The sequence below is a fragment of the Balaenoptera borealis genome (genome assembly GCF_965194805.1).
Source record: "Balaenoptera borealis genome assembly, chromosome: 5".
NCBI lineage: Eukaryota > Metazoa > Chordata > Mammalia > Artiodactyla > Balaenopteridae > Balaenoptera > Balaenoptera borealis.
The window spans coordinates 95,632,709-95,651,603 of record NC_138862.1 but is presented as its reverse complement, the minus strand read 5'-3'; the positions used below and the strand labels follow the sequence as shown (position 1 = coordinate 95,651,603).

The window sequence follows — 18,895 nt, the reverse complement described above, 5'->3', positions numbered from 1 at the left end:
TCTTTGCAAAACAATGGCTGGTTCTCAAACTTGGCTGCACAGTGGAGACTACTCAAGAGCCATGAAAGCTTCTGAGACCTGGGCCACACTCCCAGATTCTGACCCGCTAGTCTGGGGTGCATCCTGGAGTTTTCACATCTCCTCAGGTGGTTCTAATGTGCAGGGGTACTGTCGGTTTCATACTGGATGGGATGGGAGGGGAAAAGGGGGGTATTATTTATTAAACTCCTTCAAACACCATCCAAAAGAAAAAACTTTCAAGAACATAGACTCCTTCAGGTTACATTTTTAACTTGTCAGTAGTAAGGCCTTCACTTTTGTCTCTCTTTTTTTTTTTTAAGCTCTTTTTGGGAACTGGAAAGCTGCAGAGGGTGGCAATGATTCCTACCTTCCAATCTCCTTGCAGACTAATCACCCAATGGGCCAGCTGCACTTGCTAAAATGTCAGTGAACTATAAACTAAAGCAGTTCTTATAAGAAAAGAGGCCAGAGAAATTTCTGCTTGCAAAATTTCTCACTCCCAGAAGCCTACATTTATTTTTTTATTTTTTATTTTTTATACAGCAGGTTCTTATTAGTTATCTATTTTATACATATTAGTGTATATATGTCAATACCAATCTCCCACTTCATCCAGAAGCCTACATTTTTATATTCTCCACCTGAGAGTAGATGGCAATGACCGGAGTGCGGACATCTTAAAAGGATCCTTGCTGAGGCCTGGCAGAGGGTGAAGGCCCATACGTACACAGCCGTGGTGGTGTGTCTCTGTCTGATTCAGATTTCAGGCAGAGGTGAGAGACTTCCCTTTGAAGGTCAGAATCTCTGGAGTTACAAAACATGGGTGATGTCATTCTGGCCCTACTGCCATAATTTATCGTGCTGCTCTTTGGCTGGGAAGGGCAGAGCTTACTATTCCTTCAGAAGTGAGGTGATCACCTTTCCCATCTGTGCAGACCTGGAGGACTTGGTCATCCCAGCAACATACCTGATATCGTCACGAGGACATTCAGTCCCTCTAGCACATCCATCTGCTGAAATCGCCTCCGGTTGATCAGATTATAAACTTTGCCTTGCCCGCTTCGGTCCAAAAGCATCAGGCCATTTTCAGTTCCCACCAGGAGGTTTACACCTGCAAATTTAAGAAGCATCCCAAGACTGACTCTTATGGACTTTACTCTTCTGCATGCAGGGTCCCTTTAAAACCTAAGAAACTGTGACTTGTAAATATAAACTAATGGGCAAGCAGGTACTACAGTAGGGAGTGTAGAAGTAGTAGCTCTGAGACGGTAATTAAATCACTGTCCCTTTGGTAATGAAATTAGTTTTCTTTTATAAAGTAGTAGCAGCATTCATTACATGTAGCCCTTTACTACCTAAAATAGAGTTCTTCTCAAGAGGAGCCTGAGGCACGGATGTGATGCTAGCACAATCTGCCTTTATTCCTTTCCTGTAACACCCACCCTTTTCTTGGCTCTCTCTATAAATCATACCTCCAGACTTCCCCAAGGTTCACCCCACTCCTATTCATGCAGTGATTTCTAGCCTACCCACCTTCTACATATAATAGAGTGCCCCATTCCCATACTCTATGGGAAGAAAAGCCCTTCTTCCTTCTCACACCAAAGCTTAATTTACATCCCATCCCTTAAGGTTCTGCTCTTTGTTAGGGAAATGATAAGCCAATTCAAGTGCAGGTATTAATAGACCAAGAGTCACAGAAATATTGACTGTAAGGCAGGGGTCCCCAATTCCCCGCCCCCCGCCATCCGTGGAAAAATTGTCTGGCACCGGTCCCTGGTGCCAAAAAGGTTGGGGACCGCTGCTGTAAGGGACTTCTCAGGCATCTAACTCTAGTCCAGCCCACCTCCCATGCAGTAATTCCTATTACAAAAACTCTGGTAGGTAAGTGGTCTTGTCTGGATAGCTACAATCTTGAAAATTCATCTCTAGGCAAATAAACACCCCTGACTCCCAACATACACACAGACACGCGCACACATTGTGAGTTCTGCCGTGCAATGGCCTATATTTATGAACGGGTAACTTTTCCACTTCTTTTGCTTACTGCACATCTGTCTTCTAAGTAACGTGAATGTCTGCTCTTTCAACCACATGTTAGTCAATATTAAACATGGCTATCTTGTCGTCTTCTAATAGTCTCTCCTCCAGAGGACAGAGCCTTACTCCCCTGAAATGGTTTCCAGGCTCTGTGCTCATCCCTGCTAACAACTCAAATGCTTTTGCCCTTATAAAATTGTGGTGCTCCAAACAAGGTGTAGTATTTTAGATGGGCGCAGATGAGCCATGTCCTTCCTTGATCTGTATGTCATGTTTATGGTAACACAGACCAGGATTTTGATAGAATCTCATCACACCTATACTGAGTCTGAGGTCAGCTAAAATCTGCAGATCTTTTTCACAAGAACTGCAGGTTGATGTTTTGAACTAAAAGGGAAGGCTCATCATTTGTTGTCCTTTTCAAGTTTTCTCTTGCTACTACTACTGGCATGGCCTTTGGCAATTCACTAAAACATTCTGTGCAGCTTTTTCAACTGTCACATGAAGGTCACGCCATTACTGCCCTTGCAGAACGTTGTATGGATCACAGAGACAGGACGTGGGGCACATCACACAGTGCTGGGCACAGAGTGGGCGTATATTAAGTGGTAGTTAGTTCTGTTGTTGGCTTTAGCCCATCACTGTTATGTGACAAGGTCACTCTGAATCTCATTGCTATCCTGAGTATCAGTTCCTTCTAAATATAAAATTGTATCAGTTAGGGTATCAGTTCTTTCTAAATATAAAATTGCTCTTGGTCTCTCTTGAGGCCGAGACAGTCCCAAATCGGGTCTCTAACACCCATGATTCAATCAGCACTCTCCTGATAGTAAGATTCCTGTTTGAGGGTCAATTCATTAACGAATGGTAAAAAAAGCACCAACTTACCCCACAGAGCTGCACAAAGTATTTCTGAGTTGAATCGCTTCTTGTATTTTCTGATTTCTGGTGTGTCGCTATGAGGCCGAATGTTGGTTGGGTTTACGTTTACCACTGAAATCTTTCTTGCTTCATTTAGTTTGGCCTGTTCTTGCCTAAGAAGTTCGCTAGTAAACAGAGCTTTGAGAAAAAGAATCAGAGAAGTCAGTGGCATCTTAAAATACAACCAATGGAGATATGGAAAAGGGGCTTCAAATAACTATGATTTCTCCTTGTTTAGTGTGCATTATGGTAAAGGCAAAGAAACACTGAAACTATAAATATTTTACACTTTTTTAGTAGAATAAAGTTATGTCATTCATAAAGGCAGTGTTTTATCCGTTAGTAAGACAGGCTTATAGACACTACTTGAGTAGTTTAGGGAATTAATATTCATCTCATAAAATTAAACACACCATCCTCATCTCCTGTAATATATGCAGGACAGATTTACTTTTTGAAATTCCACATTATCAATTGACAAACTGGCCTAAGTTGAGTCTGATGATTAGTGAGTTGCAGAATTCTAGAAAGCAAGGCTCTCCTCTAAATCAGCCAGACTTTTGAAGTGGGAAGCACACACCTAGAACTCAACACAACTCAACACGCATTTATTGTGTCTACTGCGTGCACAGCACTGTACCCAGAAATTGCTTCTGAGAAATACGTGGTGAGTTTGGAGGTCTCTGAGGAACAGCTTTTCCTAGGCCCCCTGGATACCTCTGCGTTCCTACCAGAATCAAAATAGAAGAGATGAAAAAAAATAGAAAGAACTTTGTTTGAGGAATCCTATCAAAAAAAAAAAAGTAATAAAAAGTCTTCCCTTTAAGACAGGGCCTAAGCAGTTAACGGCTTAACTACTGAACTGATAATTAATTTTTTATCAGGTCATATCAGAAAGGAAAACCAAGCTGTTTCTAAAACATCGGGGCCTTCTAGCTTACCGGCAGCTGAAGATTCCTCATCCTCTTCATCTTCATCAGTGGGAGACGTCTGGTACACTCTGGGGTCCACAAAGGGGGTGAAGGAGGCTTTGGTGCTGCTCCCCATGCCATACTAATCAATAAGCAAGAAGATTAAGAAGAGCAGATAGATAAATACTGCAGCAACAAACGATGCTACTAATACTTTGCTTGGGCTCTAAAATTATTAGAGACTCTTCAAACCATCCAACTGTTCACACTCTGACCCCCAAGTCAAAGTGTGTGCTTCTCTCTCTAGCTTCTACTGATACTGGTTCCTCACTAACCATTATGTCTCTGCAGGGTTTCATTAATCATCAGACTGCAAGAACTGTAGTGAGCAAATTATATTATGGACCATACGTGGCACCTTAATATCTGATAAGACGGCTGTAGTGACAGAGCCTATTTCTCCCTCGATGTAAAAGCAATCTCCTATTGACCAAATGGTTTTAAGAAAAGCTGACACAAATTGGCAGTAAACTAAGTAAGCATAGCAACACAGCAGCACTTCATCCTGAACACATGATCAACCAAAGACTCCCTCTTGGGGCCTTTGGGACCTTCCATGCTGGTCAGGTGGATTGGTGTTGGCTCAAGAAGCCTTAAAATCTGCAATTCAGGGACAGTTTCATCCGGGGAATGAAGATTTTTCCTTTCCATGATAGTTTCCTTAAAAGGATACTTATACTTATATGCCCTATGTGGGAACTTCATGAAGATACTAGGTTTGCAGGCAATACACCTTAAGGGCTTATTTAAAAAATAATCTCAAGGGCTTAGAGAGCACAATTAAGATATGAAGTCAGAACTAAACTAGGGAACAGTAAACTATCAAGGCTTCATGTCCCAATATTCCATTTCTGAGTTTTGTCAAAGGAGCTTCAATACCCGTCTCCCAATTTTGTCTGTCATCTCCACTCCTACTTACACTCAAGTCCTTTTAATATTATAAACATATCTGCACTTAATATAAGAAGCATCTTTTTGGGGGATAAAAATGTCTTTAAGTTTTAATTTTTTTAGTTTTTTTTTCAGATTTTTATTTAAAAATAAAACCAGTATCCCAAGACCCCTAAACACATAAGGAGAAAACCACAAAGGCCCAATCTGACTTTAATTCAAGATTTCCCCTTCACATTATGAAATCAAAACCATTTCATCCTCCATAAGGTAGGACTCCCCCCTCCCAAACAGAGCACTTTCACAGACACTCTCTCCTTTAATCTTTAGAAGTCCATGAAGGAGGTGTGCAAGTACTGGCATTCCCACTTAGAGCTGGGGAAGCAGCAGAATGTGGAGTAGGGTCTGACCGCACGGAGTCCTCCTTGGTACCCAAAGTCAGGCAGAAAACAACTGTCCACAGTGCATGAAGCTATAACAACGCTCTATATTCTTTTCCCTGTGGCAAAGTTCATCTGCTCTATAGCTTTAGAATCCACATGGTGCATCATAAAAACTCAGTGCATGGACAACCTCAAAAACAGCGTTATAAACTATATGCGTTATAAACACATGTAGGGTCTATGTGTGATTCACAGGACTATTCATGAAACATGACCAAGCACCGTGATCTCATCCGACTGGTCAAGCTCCGTCAACGACATCTACAAGCACTTCCCGGCAGATTGTTTATTCTGGCTTTTTTCCCCAGACTCTTTTCTGTGCAGGAAAGATAATATCCCACTTCTCCCTTTCTTGTGCGATTTGGAGTTTAGGAAGATGAACACTTTGAGAACGTATCTATTTTTATTTTTCATAAACAAATCATTTCAACCTTATTTCACCTAAGTCAAACTTAGTTTGACTAAATTAATGTAACTATGAACCTCAACTATTGGCCTTGGAATCTCTATAGGTTGAAGTTTCCTTTCCTGGCCTGGGAGATAGGAGGTCCTAGTTCTGGTCTCAGCTCTGTCACAAAACAGCTGTGTGCCTTTAGGCAAGGCACTTAACCTCTCTGAGCTTCACTATTTGCTTCTGTAAAAACAGGCTTTGGTCCAGATGCTACCTGAGAACTTTTCACTGCTCTGCTTCTAGGATTTGGTCCATTTGCACATATGCATAAGTAGTTATATAGTATAATAAAACCCAACCAAACACGCTTCTGGGAGCTTGGCAAAGCCTCCTTCTTGAGGGGCCCGGGGTCTCAGAACCCCCTGCAGGAGGACAGAGCTGTCGTGGCTATTGCCCAGCACCTACTTCAGTCCCAGAGTCCATCTCCTGGGGGTGGGTGGAGACGCGTCCCAGGCCCTCAGTGGGGGTCCCCGCAGGGGAATGGCTCTGCTGCACCAGGTCCGGGAGGTTGATGTGACCGGCGAAGCCGTTGCTGTCACTATGGCCAGATCGCTTCTTCTCTCCAGACGTCTGAGGGGGCACAACACATGGCGGCCGTTAGAGAGGGAAGGCAAAGGCCACAGAGCGATGTCACCCCTCACACAGCACAGCTGCCGTGGCCTGCAAACCATCCCACTGGGGAGTGGGAAGATGTTCAGATTTCTATCTTATCTAAGAAAATAAGAAAAAAGTCAAGCTTTGCTAATGTTTAGTACATGGCTTGACGCTGGGGCCTTATGCCCCTGCATGAAGGGCATTCAGGGGTCACATACGATGAGGAGGTGCCCTGCGGGAAGACAGGAATGCCGCGGGCGCAGGGGCACTAGGGGGCCGTGCTCTGTGTGCGTGTGAGCTGTGCACGCACACCAGGTCTCATCACCTGGTTACAAAGACACAAACCCTCAGAACAGAAACATCACCTAAAATACGGCTGAAAAGAAGCGGTAGGACGAGATGTAACACTAATAATTCACGCCCAGCGTACTCCAAGAAAATGCAGAGAAGATTCCCAACTCACAGGGTTCTCTGTCAGTCACGAGGTCAAACCAATGATTAGCTAATCATATCTGATGAGAGTTACAAAGAAAACATGGAAATGATCTAAAGATTATTTGAAAATATGGGTTTACATCCACTATCACTAATGTTGAATCTCTCGGTAAGCAACTATGGCGGCTTGTGCCAGGAGCTGGTAAAAAAAAAAAAAAAAAAAAAAGATGAAGTTATCATGACTAGTAAAACACATGAAATATTGTTTATAGCATCCTTTCTCCCCCCCACAAATATTATCTCATTTATTAATTATGGCTCAGAGACGTTAAATAAGCAGTCCAAGGTCACACAGCCCAAGATGGTAAAGGCAGCAGAGCCCGGGAGTGTGCCTGCTTTGGCTGGACGCCACTGGCTGCTCCAGAAGCTCGAGTGGGCAAGCGGGGGCAGGAACCCAGACCTCGGGCCCCGCGGCCCTTCCTCCAGAGACATCCAGGCCCTTGAGGAATCTGTGCCCTGGGCAAAGGCTTCCTCTGAGGTTTGGGAGTGAGGGAGAGACTCTGGGCCACTAAGTCAGCTGGGTCAGCCCTCCCCTAGGGACCAATCCCTCTCCCCTCGGGTCGGGTCCTCGCACCCATCCCCAGAGCCCACCTCTCCCCTCCCTTCCCCTTCCAGGATCTCCTCCAGGCGGCCACCAGAGTCAGCATAAACCGAGCTGTGGAGGGCAGCCTATAGCATTCCTTTTTAATGTCCTTTAAAGGTATTTTATAAAGTATATAATGTTAGTGCAGTAGGACAAATGCATAATTTGTAAACAAATAAATACACTGTGTTATGTGGCAGTCCCTGAAATTCTTACTGATAAGGTTGCATGAACTAACACGTTGGAAATTATTGCCGTGGAGAGCAAAGCCTCCTCTCAAAGATGCTAGGGACGACATACAGAATTAAAAGAAAATCCTGCTCCCAAAAAAGCCAGTGCCCAGACTATAGTCCTGGCTAGTATTGCACTTTCTGATTTCACATTTATATGACTGGCTCACTGAGGTTTCTTACAGCAGACCTGATTAAGTAATGCTTCCCTCTTTGCCTTTTCTCTTTTTCATTCATTTGCCCAACATTTCTGAGTGTCTACTAAGTGTGAAGCATTTTGCTGAACATGAAGGAATCAATCAGGAGCAAGGCAGACACACTCCCTGCCTTGTTTGGGGCTGGCATGGCAAGGGTTCGTGTTGTTTCTTTGACCACCTCACTGGCCTGGCTTCTTCCTTCCGGAGCCTGTCCTGGTCTTGCAGTTATAGCTCTGCACCTGCCTCTGGCTGGAAGTGAAAGGAGGCACTTTTTGGGGAAAGATGAAACAGACTCCCAAGTGTCTGAAGGGGTGTATGTAATTGATGTTACTAGGAAGCTTGAGAAATAACTGGATAGATAGCCTTAGCGCCCTCTGTTTCTGGGCACAATACTTCTGGCCCGCGACTGTCCAGGAGAGGGGCATTTTCTGGACTCATTTTGTCACAGTGTTCATCTGAACATTTCATCTTCTAAATTACATTTAAGGGGTTCAGTCCTAATTTATTGTATTATCCCCTATTTTTTGTGTACTGGGCAGCTTCTCCCGCCTTCTTACTTCTGTTCAAATACTGAAAAGCTTTTTACCATTTCCCTCCAACTTTCCAGTAGCATAAATCGCACATTGTCTCTTTAGAGTTTTGTGGTCTCTCTTGTATCAGCAGTGTTCTGCCTCAAGCCAAAAATTAATGCAGACACACTGGTTATCAAAGAAAGACCCGAAGAGGCTCAGGGGGGGGGAAATGGCCCAGACAGTGAGAAGCTTGAAGGAATTCAGCAGTGACCCCTGAATCTTCCCACTTCTGAGTCATCACCCTTTTGTTCATTCAACCAGCACCCTCTAGAATTAAATACCTTCTGTGTGCCATTCTGCTGGGAACACAAAGATAAATGAACAGCAGCTCTGTCCTCTACGATCTCATTAACAGAGCCCCCAAAGAGCTCTATGATCTTCATGCCCTCACCAGTCCCATGGCGGCGGGCACTAGAATGTTCTGAGCATCAGTAGATGCTGGGTATCGCGCTGAACACCTTAGGTTCATCTCCTCACACTTCCACCGGGGGCTAGCTTATATTATCCCCATTTTACAGATGGAAAAGCTTCAGTGTAAAGAATTCAATTAACTTGCCCCACGTGACATGGGCTGTGAGTGGTGAAATCAGGGTCTGAACGGAGGCTGTCTGGAAGCAGAGCCCAGCTCTGGTGGCTGCGGTTCTATGTGGCTCCGCCCTCAGACACAGCTGATTGACTGGACCAGGAGCGCACACCTGAGCCAAGCACGATCAGATTCCCACTGGAATTTCCAGTTAGGCCTGAGAGATACTGGTCGGTCTCTGCTGGGCAGCTGAACTGGGATGTGGTGAACATCTTGCACTTGGGAGGGTGGGTGTGGAGACGTGAGAGCACGTGCTTGAGGGGGAAGAGGAAGCTGGTGTGTGGACAGAGAGAACAAGGGAGAAAAGTGGAGGAAACAGAGATGAGGGTAAGGAGAGACAGGCAGTGAGGGAGCCAGAGATCTGCACACAAGAAGCTGCCTGAGCTCCTAATCCCTTTTCAGTTTCTGGTTCCAACCCTATACAGGGTCCCAACTTGCTTTCTGCCTTTGGATTCCTTCTAGGAAACACCTCTGAATCTCTGATACCTACTCCACCTTTTTTTTCTTAATCTGTTGTGAGTTCTTTTTTCTAGTACTTGTAACCAAAAGAGCCTTCATGACGGTAAGCTGGTATCCTCGTTCAGTGGGTGGACAGACCCTGGAGAGATACCAGCTGGGCAGTAAGGAAGGTGCTATGGACAGAGGCCCACGGAGTCCCAGGAGAGGCTTCAAGGAGGAAGGGAAGCTGAGCCAGACCCCCAGGGGTCTGCTGGGTGAAGAGTGGGCTGCAGTGGGGGAGGAAGAGGAGCTCTTCCAGGAGATGGGTCCCTGTGGACAAAGTGGTAGATGACAGCTGGTGTGGTGTATTCTAGAAGGAGAGTAAAGAAAGGTCCTATGGGGCTGTAGGAGGGGGAAAGGTAGAACCACAGGGGCAGGGGTGTGCACTACAAGGGGGGATTGCCTCTGACAAGACCATGGGTAGGAGAGCCAGCGTGCCCCCATAGAAGCATCTGGTCCACTCCAACAAGAAGTACGAGTTAAGTGATTCTCCTTGATGTTCATCTTGGGGAACTGAACCATAAAGAGTTTTTATTTTCTTACCCTTTTGTCATACTTTAATTTGTATTTATCTTTTTAATACACATACTTTTAATGGATTTCAACTCAGGTTGTTACTTTAAAAGCCCACGTTTGTAAAAAGAACAATTTAGAAACTGAGAGGACAAAAAGATTTTAGGGCCCGCAATAGATCAAATTCATATATGACACTGCTGAATGCAATTTTCAAGGTGATTGACTGTGGTCATAGAGTATTGGAATGCTTTCAACAATATGGAGCCATTTGGATGCGGCTGGCAACTGAACTCAAAAATGTGGCTCCAAATATCCACGTCAAGGTACTGACTCTGTCCTAACGACTCAAGCAAATTTGAAACCACATTAGATATTGGAGTCCTTTTATTTGGAGTCAGAGAGTAACTCATTCCAGAACATTTCCCCTCATGTTTTCCCAAGTGGCAAGGTCTAGTGAGAGAAGCCCTCTACATTTGCATTGAAAGTATCCATTCACCGCGCTGGGAGATTTATATGCCAGCACGACACAATGTCAACTTCAGCAGCCAAGTCCATTTTTCATTTCAGGCTTCTGTGAAAGGGCTCTTTAAAGCCTACTTGAAAGATTCGGCAAGGCCATAAAACGAAATTCTAGCAAGTTGCTTTGTGAACTAGTCTTCCAGTTATAGCTCTACTGCCCATTATTATTTCAAAGGCCTTATTCATCTCAAAACTACAGTTCCTTTCTTTCTAACAAAAATGAGATGCCCTCTGCCTTTTTGGAAAGCAAAGCCTGCTATTACTGTTTTCCAATCTACCCTGGCTGAGGAAGGGGAATGGCAGATGATATACGTTTGTGTTTCAGAAGGAAGAGTGGGAAGCGATAACAAGTAAAAGGAGAGCTTGACGCTATGGAAATAAAATAGGTAACATTTATTGGATGCTTACATGCATTAACTTATTTAATCCCCTCAATCATCTTGTGAGTCATATACTATTACTTATGAAATTTTATAGATGACAAAATTGTTGCAGGGAGAGATCAAGTAACTTTTGCCCAGTGTCACCAGACATTACTTTCCTTCCAAGAAAAGACCTGCTTGCACGGTGATGATGAAGTGAAAAAGAAGAAAAGACAGATTCTAATGTGTCCAGGCCCTTCTTATCGGCACAGATACAATGGGGAGGTAATGCATGTTGGAGGGACAGGTGCAAGGGAATGTGTGCCCCCTGCCCCCAAATGATGTTCCTAGAGTTTAAAAAGACAAAATTCCTCAAAGTGCTAAGGTGCATTTTTAAGTACATCTTCGTATTTCTTTGTTCTTTCACCAGTACAGCTTAATAGTCTTTAATGTTAATTTAACTAGATAAGATGATATCACCATTTCTTGGAACTACTGAGCATTTTCTACATAAAATCCACAAGGATAAAACCTGGGATGGGGAGGAGAAGGCATAACAAGGCCACTGATGTTATTTGGATAGACCATTCATTTCTGTTTTCCTGTGGTAGGAAACATCTGGGTTTGCCAGCCTTATATCCTCAGGCTCAAATGCTATATTCCGATTTGCATAGCTTCCACTGAAGAATCTGGACAAATGTGATTAAGCTCAGAAGGATGCAGGAAAGAAGGAAGACAATTAAAATCACTCAACCATTTAGAAACACGAGTCCTTCTCCCTCCCCCCACCCCATTCCCTAAAATACAAGCAGTAAGCATCCTCTGTGAAAGCTCTAATATAAAAACCAATTAAGAAATGCACTTCTTCTACAGTTTTTATACCAACTTACTTCTCTTATCATCAAGGTCCCTTCTCTTGAAATACTGCTGCTGAAAGTGTCTGCGTGAGAGGTCTCCAGCCCGTGCGTGCCGACCATTCCCACATTGTACTGCTCAGCGCTCCCGGGGGCTCCTGTGGGTCTGAAATGGGAAGGAACAACATTCACGACAGTGTATGTTTAGCGAACACCTGTTTCCTGTCCACAGTAATATTTTTTATTGTAGTGAAATATACATAACATGAAATTTACCATTTAAACCATTTTAAGTGTAAAGGTCAGTGGCCTGAAGTACATTCCGCTTTCATCTTTAATGCTGCACGGATGCTTGAACTGAGGTCCCACTTCTGCAGCGTCCCCTCTGGACCTGCTCTCGACCCGGCAGCCAGCATGAGCAACCGGGCTCTGCATGATCTCTAAGCCCTCCCTACCCTGTTTCTGACCAGCAGGCGCCCTGAATTTTGCACATGTTGTTCCCTCTGCCTGGAAAGCTCTCTCTCACCCTGGCTCTTGGCTGGTTCCCTCTCATTTATGTGATTTCATCTTATCTGATACTTTCCCTGAGAAGCCTTCTCTCACCACCCATCAGTGTCTTATCCCACTAGCCCCTCTTCTTTCTCTTCATCCTTTTTCCTTAATAGTTCCCATCACAATTTGTAATTCTTTATCCTTTTGACTCTTTTAACTTTTCTATTCTCTCTCATTAGAACAGATGCTTTTGAGGGCAGAATTCTTGTCTCTTTGTTCATCCCTGTATACCTAGTACCCAGCATAGAGCTTGGCACAGAGTAGGAGTATAAAAAATAATCATTTCATAAGTGGGTTTTGGAGAGAAGAATATCAATGAAGGGCATTCTGGTATACCAGGCACCCATTAACGAGGCTGTTTAACTCAAGAGTGTCTAGTACTTTCTAAAATCTCTGTAATCACCTCACACTGTGGTATATTTATTTCCAGTTTGTCTCTTGCTTTTGTGTTTAAGATACAGTGGGAGAAGGGAATAGGATCTTGACACCTCTGCCCTGAGAGCAGAGAATGAGGGTTGCTGTGGCCCTTGGCACAGAGCACAGCACCGTGGGAAACTGAGGACCAGGCGGGCAATGCGGCTCACCTGCAGGACTTCAGTTTTCAATGCCGGACCTATTGTTACCCAACTGTGCAGCCAACTCTCTTGTAAAGTGGGTTTTTTAAAAATAGGAAAGGCACCAGGGTTTGTTTCTCTCAGGTGTATTAATTACATCTTCTACCATTCTGTTCTTTTCTTTTAATTGCTTCTCATACATTAAAAAAGCATCTCTGAAGAGGAATACCATATGATATCACTTATACGTGGAATCTAAAATACGACAGAAATGAACCTATGTACGTATGAAACGGAAACAGACTCACAGACATAGAGAAGAGACTTGTGGATGCCAAGGGGGAGGGAGTGGGGGAGGGATGGACTGGGAATTTGGAGTTAACAGAGGCAAACTATTACATATAGAATGGAGAAACAACAAGGTCCCACTATATAGCACAGGGAACTGTATTCAATATCCTGGGATAAACCATATGGAAAATAATAGAAAAAAGAATGTATATATATGTATAACTGAGTCACTTTGCTGTACAGCAGAAATTAGCACAGCATTGTAAATCAACTATACTTCAATAAAAAATAAATTTAAAAAAGTAAAAAAAAATGTACATTCCCACCAACAGTGCAAGAGGGCTCCCTTTTCTCCACACCCTTTCCAGCATTTATTGTTAGTAGATTTTTTGATGATGGCCATTCTGACTGGTGTGAGGTGATACCTCATTGTAGTTTTGATTTGCATTTCTCTAATGATTAGTGATGTTGAGCATCCTTTCATGTGTTTGTTGGCAATCTGTATATCTTCTTTGCAGAAATGTCTATTTAGGTCTTCTGCTCATTTTTTTTTTTTATACTAAAAATCATTTAATTGCAGCAGTGATAGGTGCTTTAAAGGAGAAGTATGAAAACATAGCTGTATAAAAACAGACAGTTACCCTGGAACCACAGGTTCTCACACCCTCCCTCACTAGGCCCAGCTAATAGCCACCTGAGGTAGGGGTCAGCACTGCATTTTTTCTGGCCAGTTTCTTGGGAGGTTACATGTTTACAACTCCATTTTAGCCCTCCTGCACTTTAGGAGAAGTCAGTCAATTCTGCCCATTTGTGGATTGGGTTGTTTGCTTTTTTGATATTGAGCTGCATGTGCTCCTTGTATATTTTGGAGATTAATCCTTTGTCAGTTGCTTCATTTGCAAATATTTTCTCCCATTCTGAGGGTTGTCTTTTTGTCTTGTTTATGGTTTTCTTTGCTGTGCAAAAGCTTTTAAGTTTCATTAGGTCCCATTTGTTTATTTTTGATTTTATTTCCATTTCTCTAGGAGGTGGGTCAAAAAGGATCTTGCTGTGATTGAATTGATACAGCCACTATGGAGAACAGTATGGAGGTTCCTTAAAGAACTAAAAATAGAACTACCATATGACCCAGCAATCCCACTACTGGGCATATACCCTGAGAAAACCATAATTCAAAAAGAGTCATGTACCACAATGTTCATTGCAGCTCTACTTACAATAGCCAGGACATGGAAGCAACTAAGTGTCCATCAACAGATGAATGGATAAAGAAGACGTGGCACATATATACAATGGAATATTACTCAGCCATAAAAAGAAACGAAATTGAGTTATTTGTAGTGAGGTGGATGGACCTAGAGTCTGTTTTACAGAGTGAAGTAAGTCAGAAAGAGAAAAACAAATACTGTATGCTAACACATATATATAGAATCTAAAAAAAAAAAAAAATGGTTCTGATGAACCTAGGGGCAGGACAGGAATAAAGACGCAGACATAGAGAATGGATTTGAGGACACGGGGAGGGGGAAGGGTAAGCTGGGACAAAGTGAGAGAGTGGCATGGACATATATACACTACCAAATGTAAAATAGATAGCTAGTGGGATAGCAGCTGCATAGCATAGGGAGATCAGTTCCGTGCTTTGTTACCACCTAGAGGAGTGGGATAGGGAGGGTGGGATGGAGATGCAAGAGGGAGGGGATATGGGGATATATGTATATGTACAGCTAACTCACTTTGTAATACAGCAGAAACTCACACAACATTGTAAAGCAATTATACTCCAATAAAGGTGTTAAAATAAATAAACAAATAAATTTTTTTAAAAAGTAAAAAAAAAAAAAAAAAAAAAAAGGCATCTTCGGTTTCTTGGATCCTATCAAAGTCCAAGGACTTGATGGAATATTCAATCTAAGAAACAAGAAACACACCAGTCTTATGACATCTCTGGGACAGAGAAGACACCTGTCAAGGAGTTTTATCCAAAATGGAGAGGCGAAAATATGAAGAGGTGAATCCACACAAAAAAAATGTACAGGAAGACACTTACTTTGAAATTACAAAACTAGAGCAGTGGATTGAATACATTTAAGTACAGGTTAGAACTGATGTGTTTGGGAAGAAACTCCAAAGAAGCATTTTCAATATTTCACTCCCAGAAAGGAGCTATTAATAGTGTTCAAGAGACACAGAAAAAGAAATTGCTGTAATGAATTCCTGGTGTATTGCTAGATTGGTAAATCAGAATAATTCTCAAAACTCTAATTTCTTCACTCATTTATTTGAAAATTTGTTTTACCTTGTAGGTATTTTGTTTTTAGTTGCCTTAAATTCTTGTTTAAGGCAAGGTGGTGTAAAACAAATAAATCAGTAAATGAAGCGTTTATCAAGAGCCAAAGTCTCCTAGGACAGGAGGCACTTTCCTTCATCACTCAGGCATTCTTGGCCACTGTCAGAGGCTAGATGGACCTGGTGGTCATCTAGCCACCAGGCTAACACTGTACAATCAAGTTCTCTTTCAGAGTCTCACCTGAGTTCAAAGATTAAAGATATTTTGGCTCCATGTCTGTTTTTACCCCAATGGTGTTCTGATTCTTTTTTTATTTTGGAATTTTATTTTATTTATGTTTTATACAGCAGGTTCTTATTAGTTATCTATTTTATACATATTAGTGTATATATGTCAATCCCAATCTCCCAATTCATCCCACCACCACCACCACCACCTCCCCGCCGCTTTCCCCCCTTAGTGTCCATACGTTTGTTCTTTACATCTGTGTCTCTATTTCTGCCCTGCAAACTGGTTCATCTGTATCATTTTTCTAGATTCCACATATATGCGTTAATATACGATATTTGTTTTTCTCTTTCTGACTTACTTCACTCTGTATGACAATCTCTAGGTCCATCCACGTCTCTACAAATGACCAATTTCATTACTTTTTTTAAATTTTTTTTTTTTTTTTTTTTAAGATTTTATTGATTGATTGATTGATTGGTATGTTGGGTCTTCGTTTCTGTGCTAGGGCTTTCTCTAGTTGCGGCAAGCGGGGGCCACTCTTCATCGCGGTGCGCGGGCCTCTCACTATCGTGGCCTCTCTTGTTGCGGAGCACAGGCTCCAGACGCGCAGGCTCAGTAGTTGTGGCTCACGGGCCTAGTTGCTCCGCGGCATGTGGGATCTTCCCAGACCAGGGCTTGAACCCATGTCCACTGCATTAGTAGGCAGATTCTCAACCACTGCGCCACCAGGGAAGCCCTCATTACTTTTTATGGCTGAGTAATATTCCATTGTATATATGTGCCACAACTTCTTTATCCATTCGTCTGTGGATGGGCATTTAGGTTGCTTCCATGTCCTGGCTACTGTAAATAGTGCTGCAATGAACACTGAGGTGCATGTGTCTTTTTGAATTATGGTTTTCTCTGGGTATATGCCCAGTAGTGGGATGGCTGGGTCATATGGTAATTCTATTTTTAGTTTTTTAAGGAACCTCCATACTATTCTCCATAGTGGCTGTATCAATTTACACTCCCACCAACAGTGCAAGAGGGTTCCCTTTTCTCCACACCCTCTCCAGCATTTATTGTCTGTAGATTTTGTGATGATGGCCATTCTGACTGGTGTGAGGTGATACCTCACTGTAGTTTTGATTTGCTTTTCTCTAATAATTAGTGATGTTGAGCATCTTTTCATGTGCCTCTTGGCCATCTGTATGTCTTCTTTGGAGAAATGTCTATTTAGGTCTTCTGCCCATTTTTTGATTTCATTGTTTGTTATTTTGATATTGAGCTGCATGAGCTGTTTGTATATTTTGGAGATTAATCCCTTGTCTGTTGATTCATTTGCAATTATTTTCTCCCATCCTGGGAGTTGTCTTTTTGTCTTGTTTATGGTTTCCTTTGCTGTGCAGAAGCTTTTAGGTTTCATTAGGTCCCATTTGTTTACTTTTGTTTTTATTTCCATTACTCTAGGAGGTGGATCAAAAAAGATCTTGCTGTGATTTATGTCAAAAGTGTTCTCCCTATGTTTTCCTCTAAGAGTTTTATAGTGTGGTGTTATGATTCTATCCAAACATTTTAATCAGAAATATCTCAACATGGATGAATTTTCATGAAGAAGGTATTTCCTAGAGCTCTTTCCAATCCGACAATTCCTTAATTAATTTTCTACATATCTCAGTTAAATTCTTCCCCAATTTTTGCATTTTCATCATAATTTTGCTAAAATTACCATCACTGGTTCCAATCCTTTTCTATGTAAATGTTATAGCAAAAATTTCATACACCAATCAGCTTTTTTGTCCATATCATCTTTCAAAGGCTCTGTGTTCACTACTTCTACCAGGTCCAATTTTAAAGGTATAAATTTTATTAAGATTTGATTCACTGTCAATTTTTAATCAATATTGTTAGTGTATAGTGTTAACCACTGTCAGTTTTACCTTTTGCTGAATATTTTTCTGAGACTTTTTTTCCTGAGTCAATTATATACTTTCAATTTTATGAGCCAGAATTGCTTCATTTATGATAAATTTTTATGGTGATCATTTTGGGCTGTTTTGAGTTTTATTCTACATTATTTCTACTAGTAATATTCCTCATAGATTGACTAAAAGATGATAATCTATATTCCTTCCTTTGTCAATTTTCTTCTAAAATAGTGAGCAATTCCTCTTAGTTTAAGGTTGTTCTATTGTGCAGGATTGTGCAGGATTTGTCTGTTGTATTGTGAATCTTGTGTATATACCTGCTCATTCTGTGTACCTAGTATTAACTGCTCACACCACTAATTTTTCTGCTACCATGTCATCTGATATAAGGTAATGGTTTTTGATGATGGAAAATTCCCATAAATTTCTGCGTGCTCCAAAGTACTTCTCTACACATTTCTTTTAAAAGACAAAGTGCAGCCCACAGTTCATGTTTCAGGGACTGCAGAACATTTTTAAATCGTAAAAGAAGACATCTTGCTGTGTCTGTTGTCGTTGATCACTTCTTTCTGTCCTTCTTACTCCTCTGGTTGTCCTTTCGTCCTCTGTCTCTGTGTGTTTCTTTTATGGCTCCAAGCTCCCAACTCTGCCATGTCAATCTTCATCAACCCCTTAGAAATTCTTTCGTGCATTCATTCATTCATTTACATGTTAAAAGTTTGTTATGTGATATACATTGTACCAGACGCTAGAATAAATATCTGAAAAATAAGACATAACCCTAAACTTCCAGAGGATTATAATCTAATGGAGATTGAGAGACTAATAAGGTACATAAAGTGATTGGCAAAAGACAAAAAAATTAGTTTAGCAATGCAGTATTTCTAACTCAGTAAGAAGGCTTAAATAGAAGAGCAGAGGACCAACGTCAATTGGAAGTTATTCCTCTCCTTCTCCTTCCTGTGTTTTCACAATCCTTCTCTCTTTCTTCCAATCAATAAACAAGATAAGGTCTCTCCTGTCTCCCATTTCATTAAAACATCTCTCTTGACCCTAATTCAGTATTTATTACCCACACTTACATTTCTCTTTCCTTAAAGTTCTCCTTGCAAAGTTCTCCAATTTATTCCCTAACACACTCTGGTTCACTCCTCAGATGACTACTTCTTATACTTGACTTCAAGCACCTTAAGGAAACTCCCTAAGTCATTTCTAAGCTCTCAGTTTCAATGATTGCTCTTTGACATGGTGTTTGGTCTCTTGCCTGTGTCTGATATGACTCATCACTCCGCCCCATTCTTCTGTACTCCTCTGGCTTTTGAGACA

The 18,895-nt window shown here is 41.9% G+C and overlaps 1 protein-coding gene across 4 annotated transcripts in view; it reads right to left on the bottom strand.

Annotated features, from left to right (window-relative positions):
* Positions 1 to 18,895, bottom strand: part of TNIK (TRAF2 and NCK interacting kinase) — a 406,336-nt gene that overhangs the window by 15,125 nt on the left and 372,316 nt on the right. For all 4 annotated transcript variants that reach the window (XM_082393876.1, XM_082393877.1, XM_082393878.1 and 1 more), the window contains 5 exons: positions 11,778 to 11,907; positions 6,144 to 6,308; positions 3,924 to 4,035; positions 2,950 to 3,120; positions 989 to 1,132 (listed from right to left, as the gene is read on the bottom strand). In XM_082393876.1, coding sequence (XP_082250002.1) covers positions 989 to 1,132; positions 2,950 to 3,120; positions 3,924 to 4,035; positions 6,144 to 6,308; positions 11,778 to 11,907 — 722 coding nt within the window. The remainder of the gene's footprint in view (positions 1 to 988; positions 1,133 to 2,949; positions 3,121 to 3,923; positions 4,036 to 6,143; positions 6,309 to 11,777; positions 11,908 to 18,895) is intronic.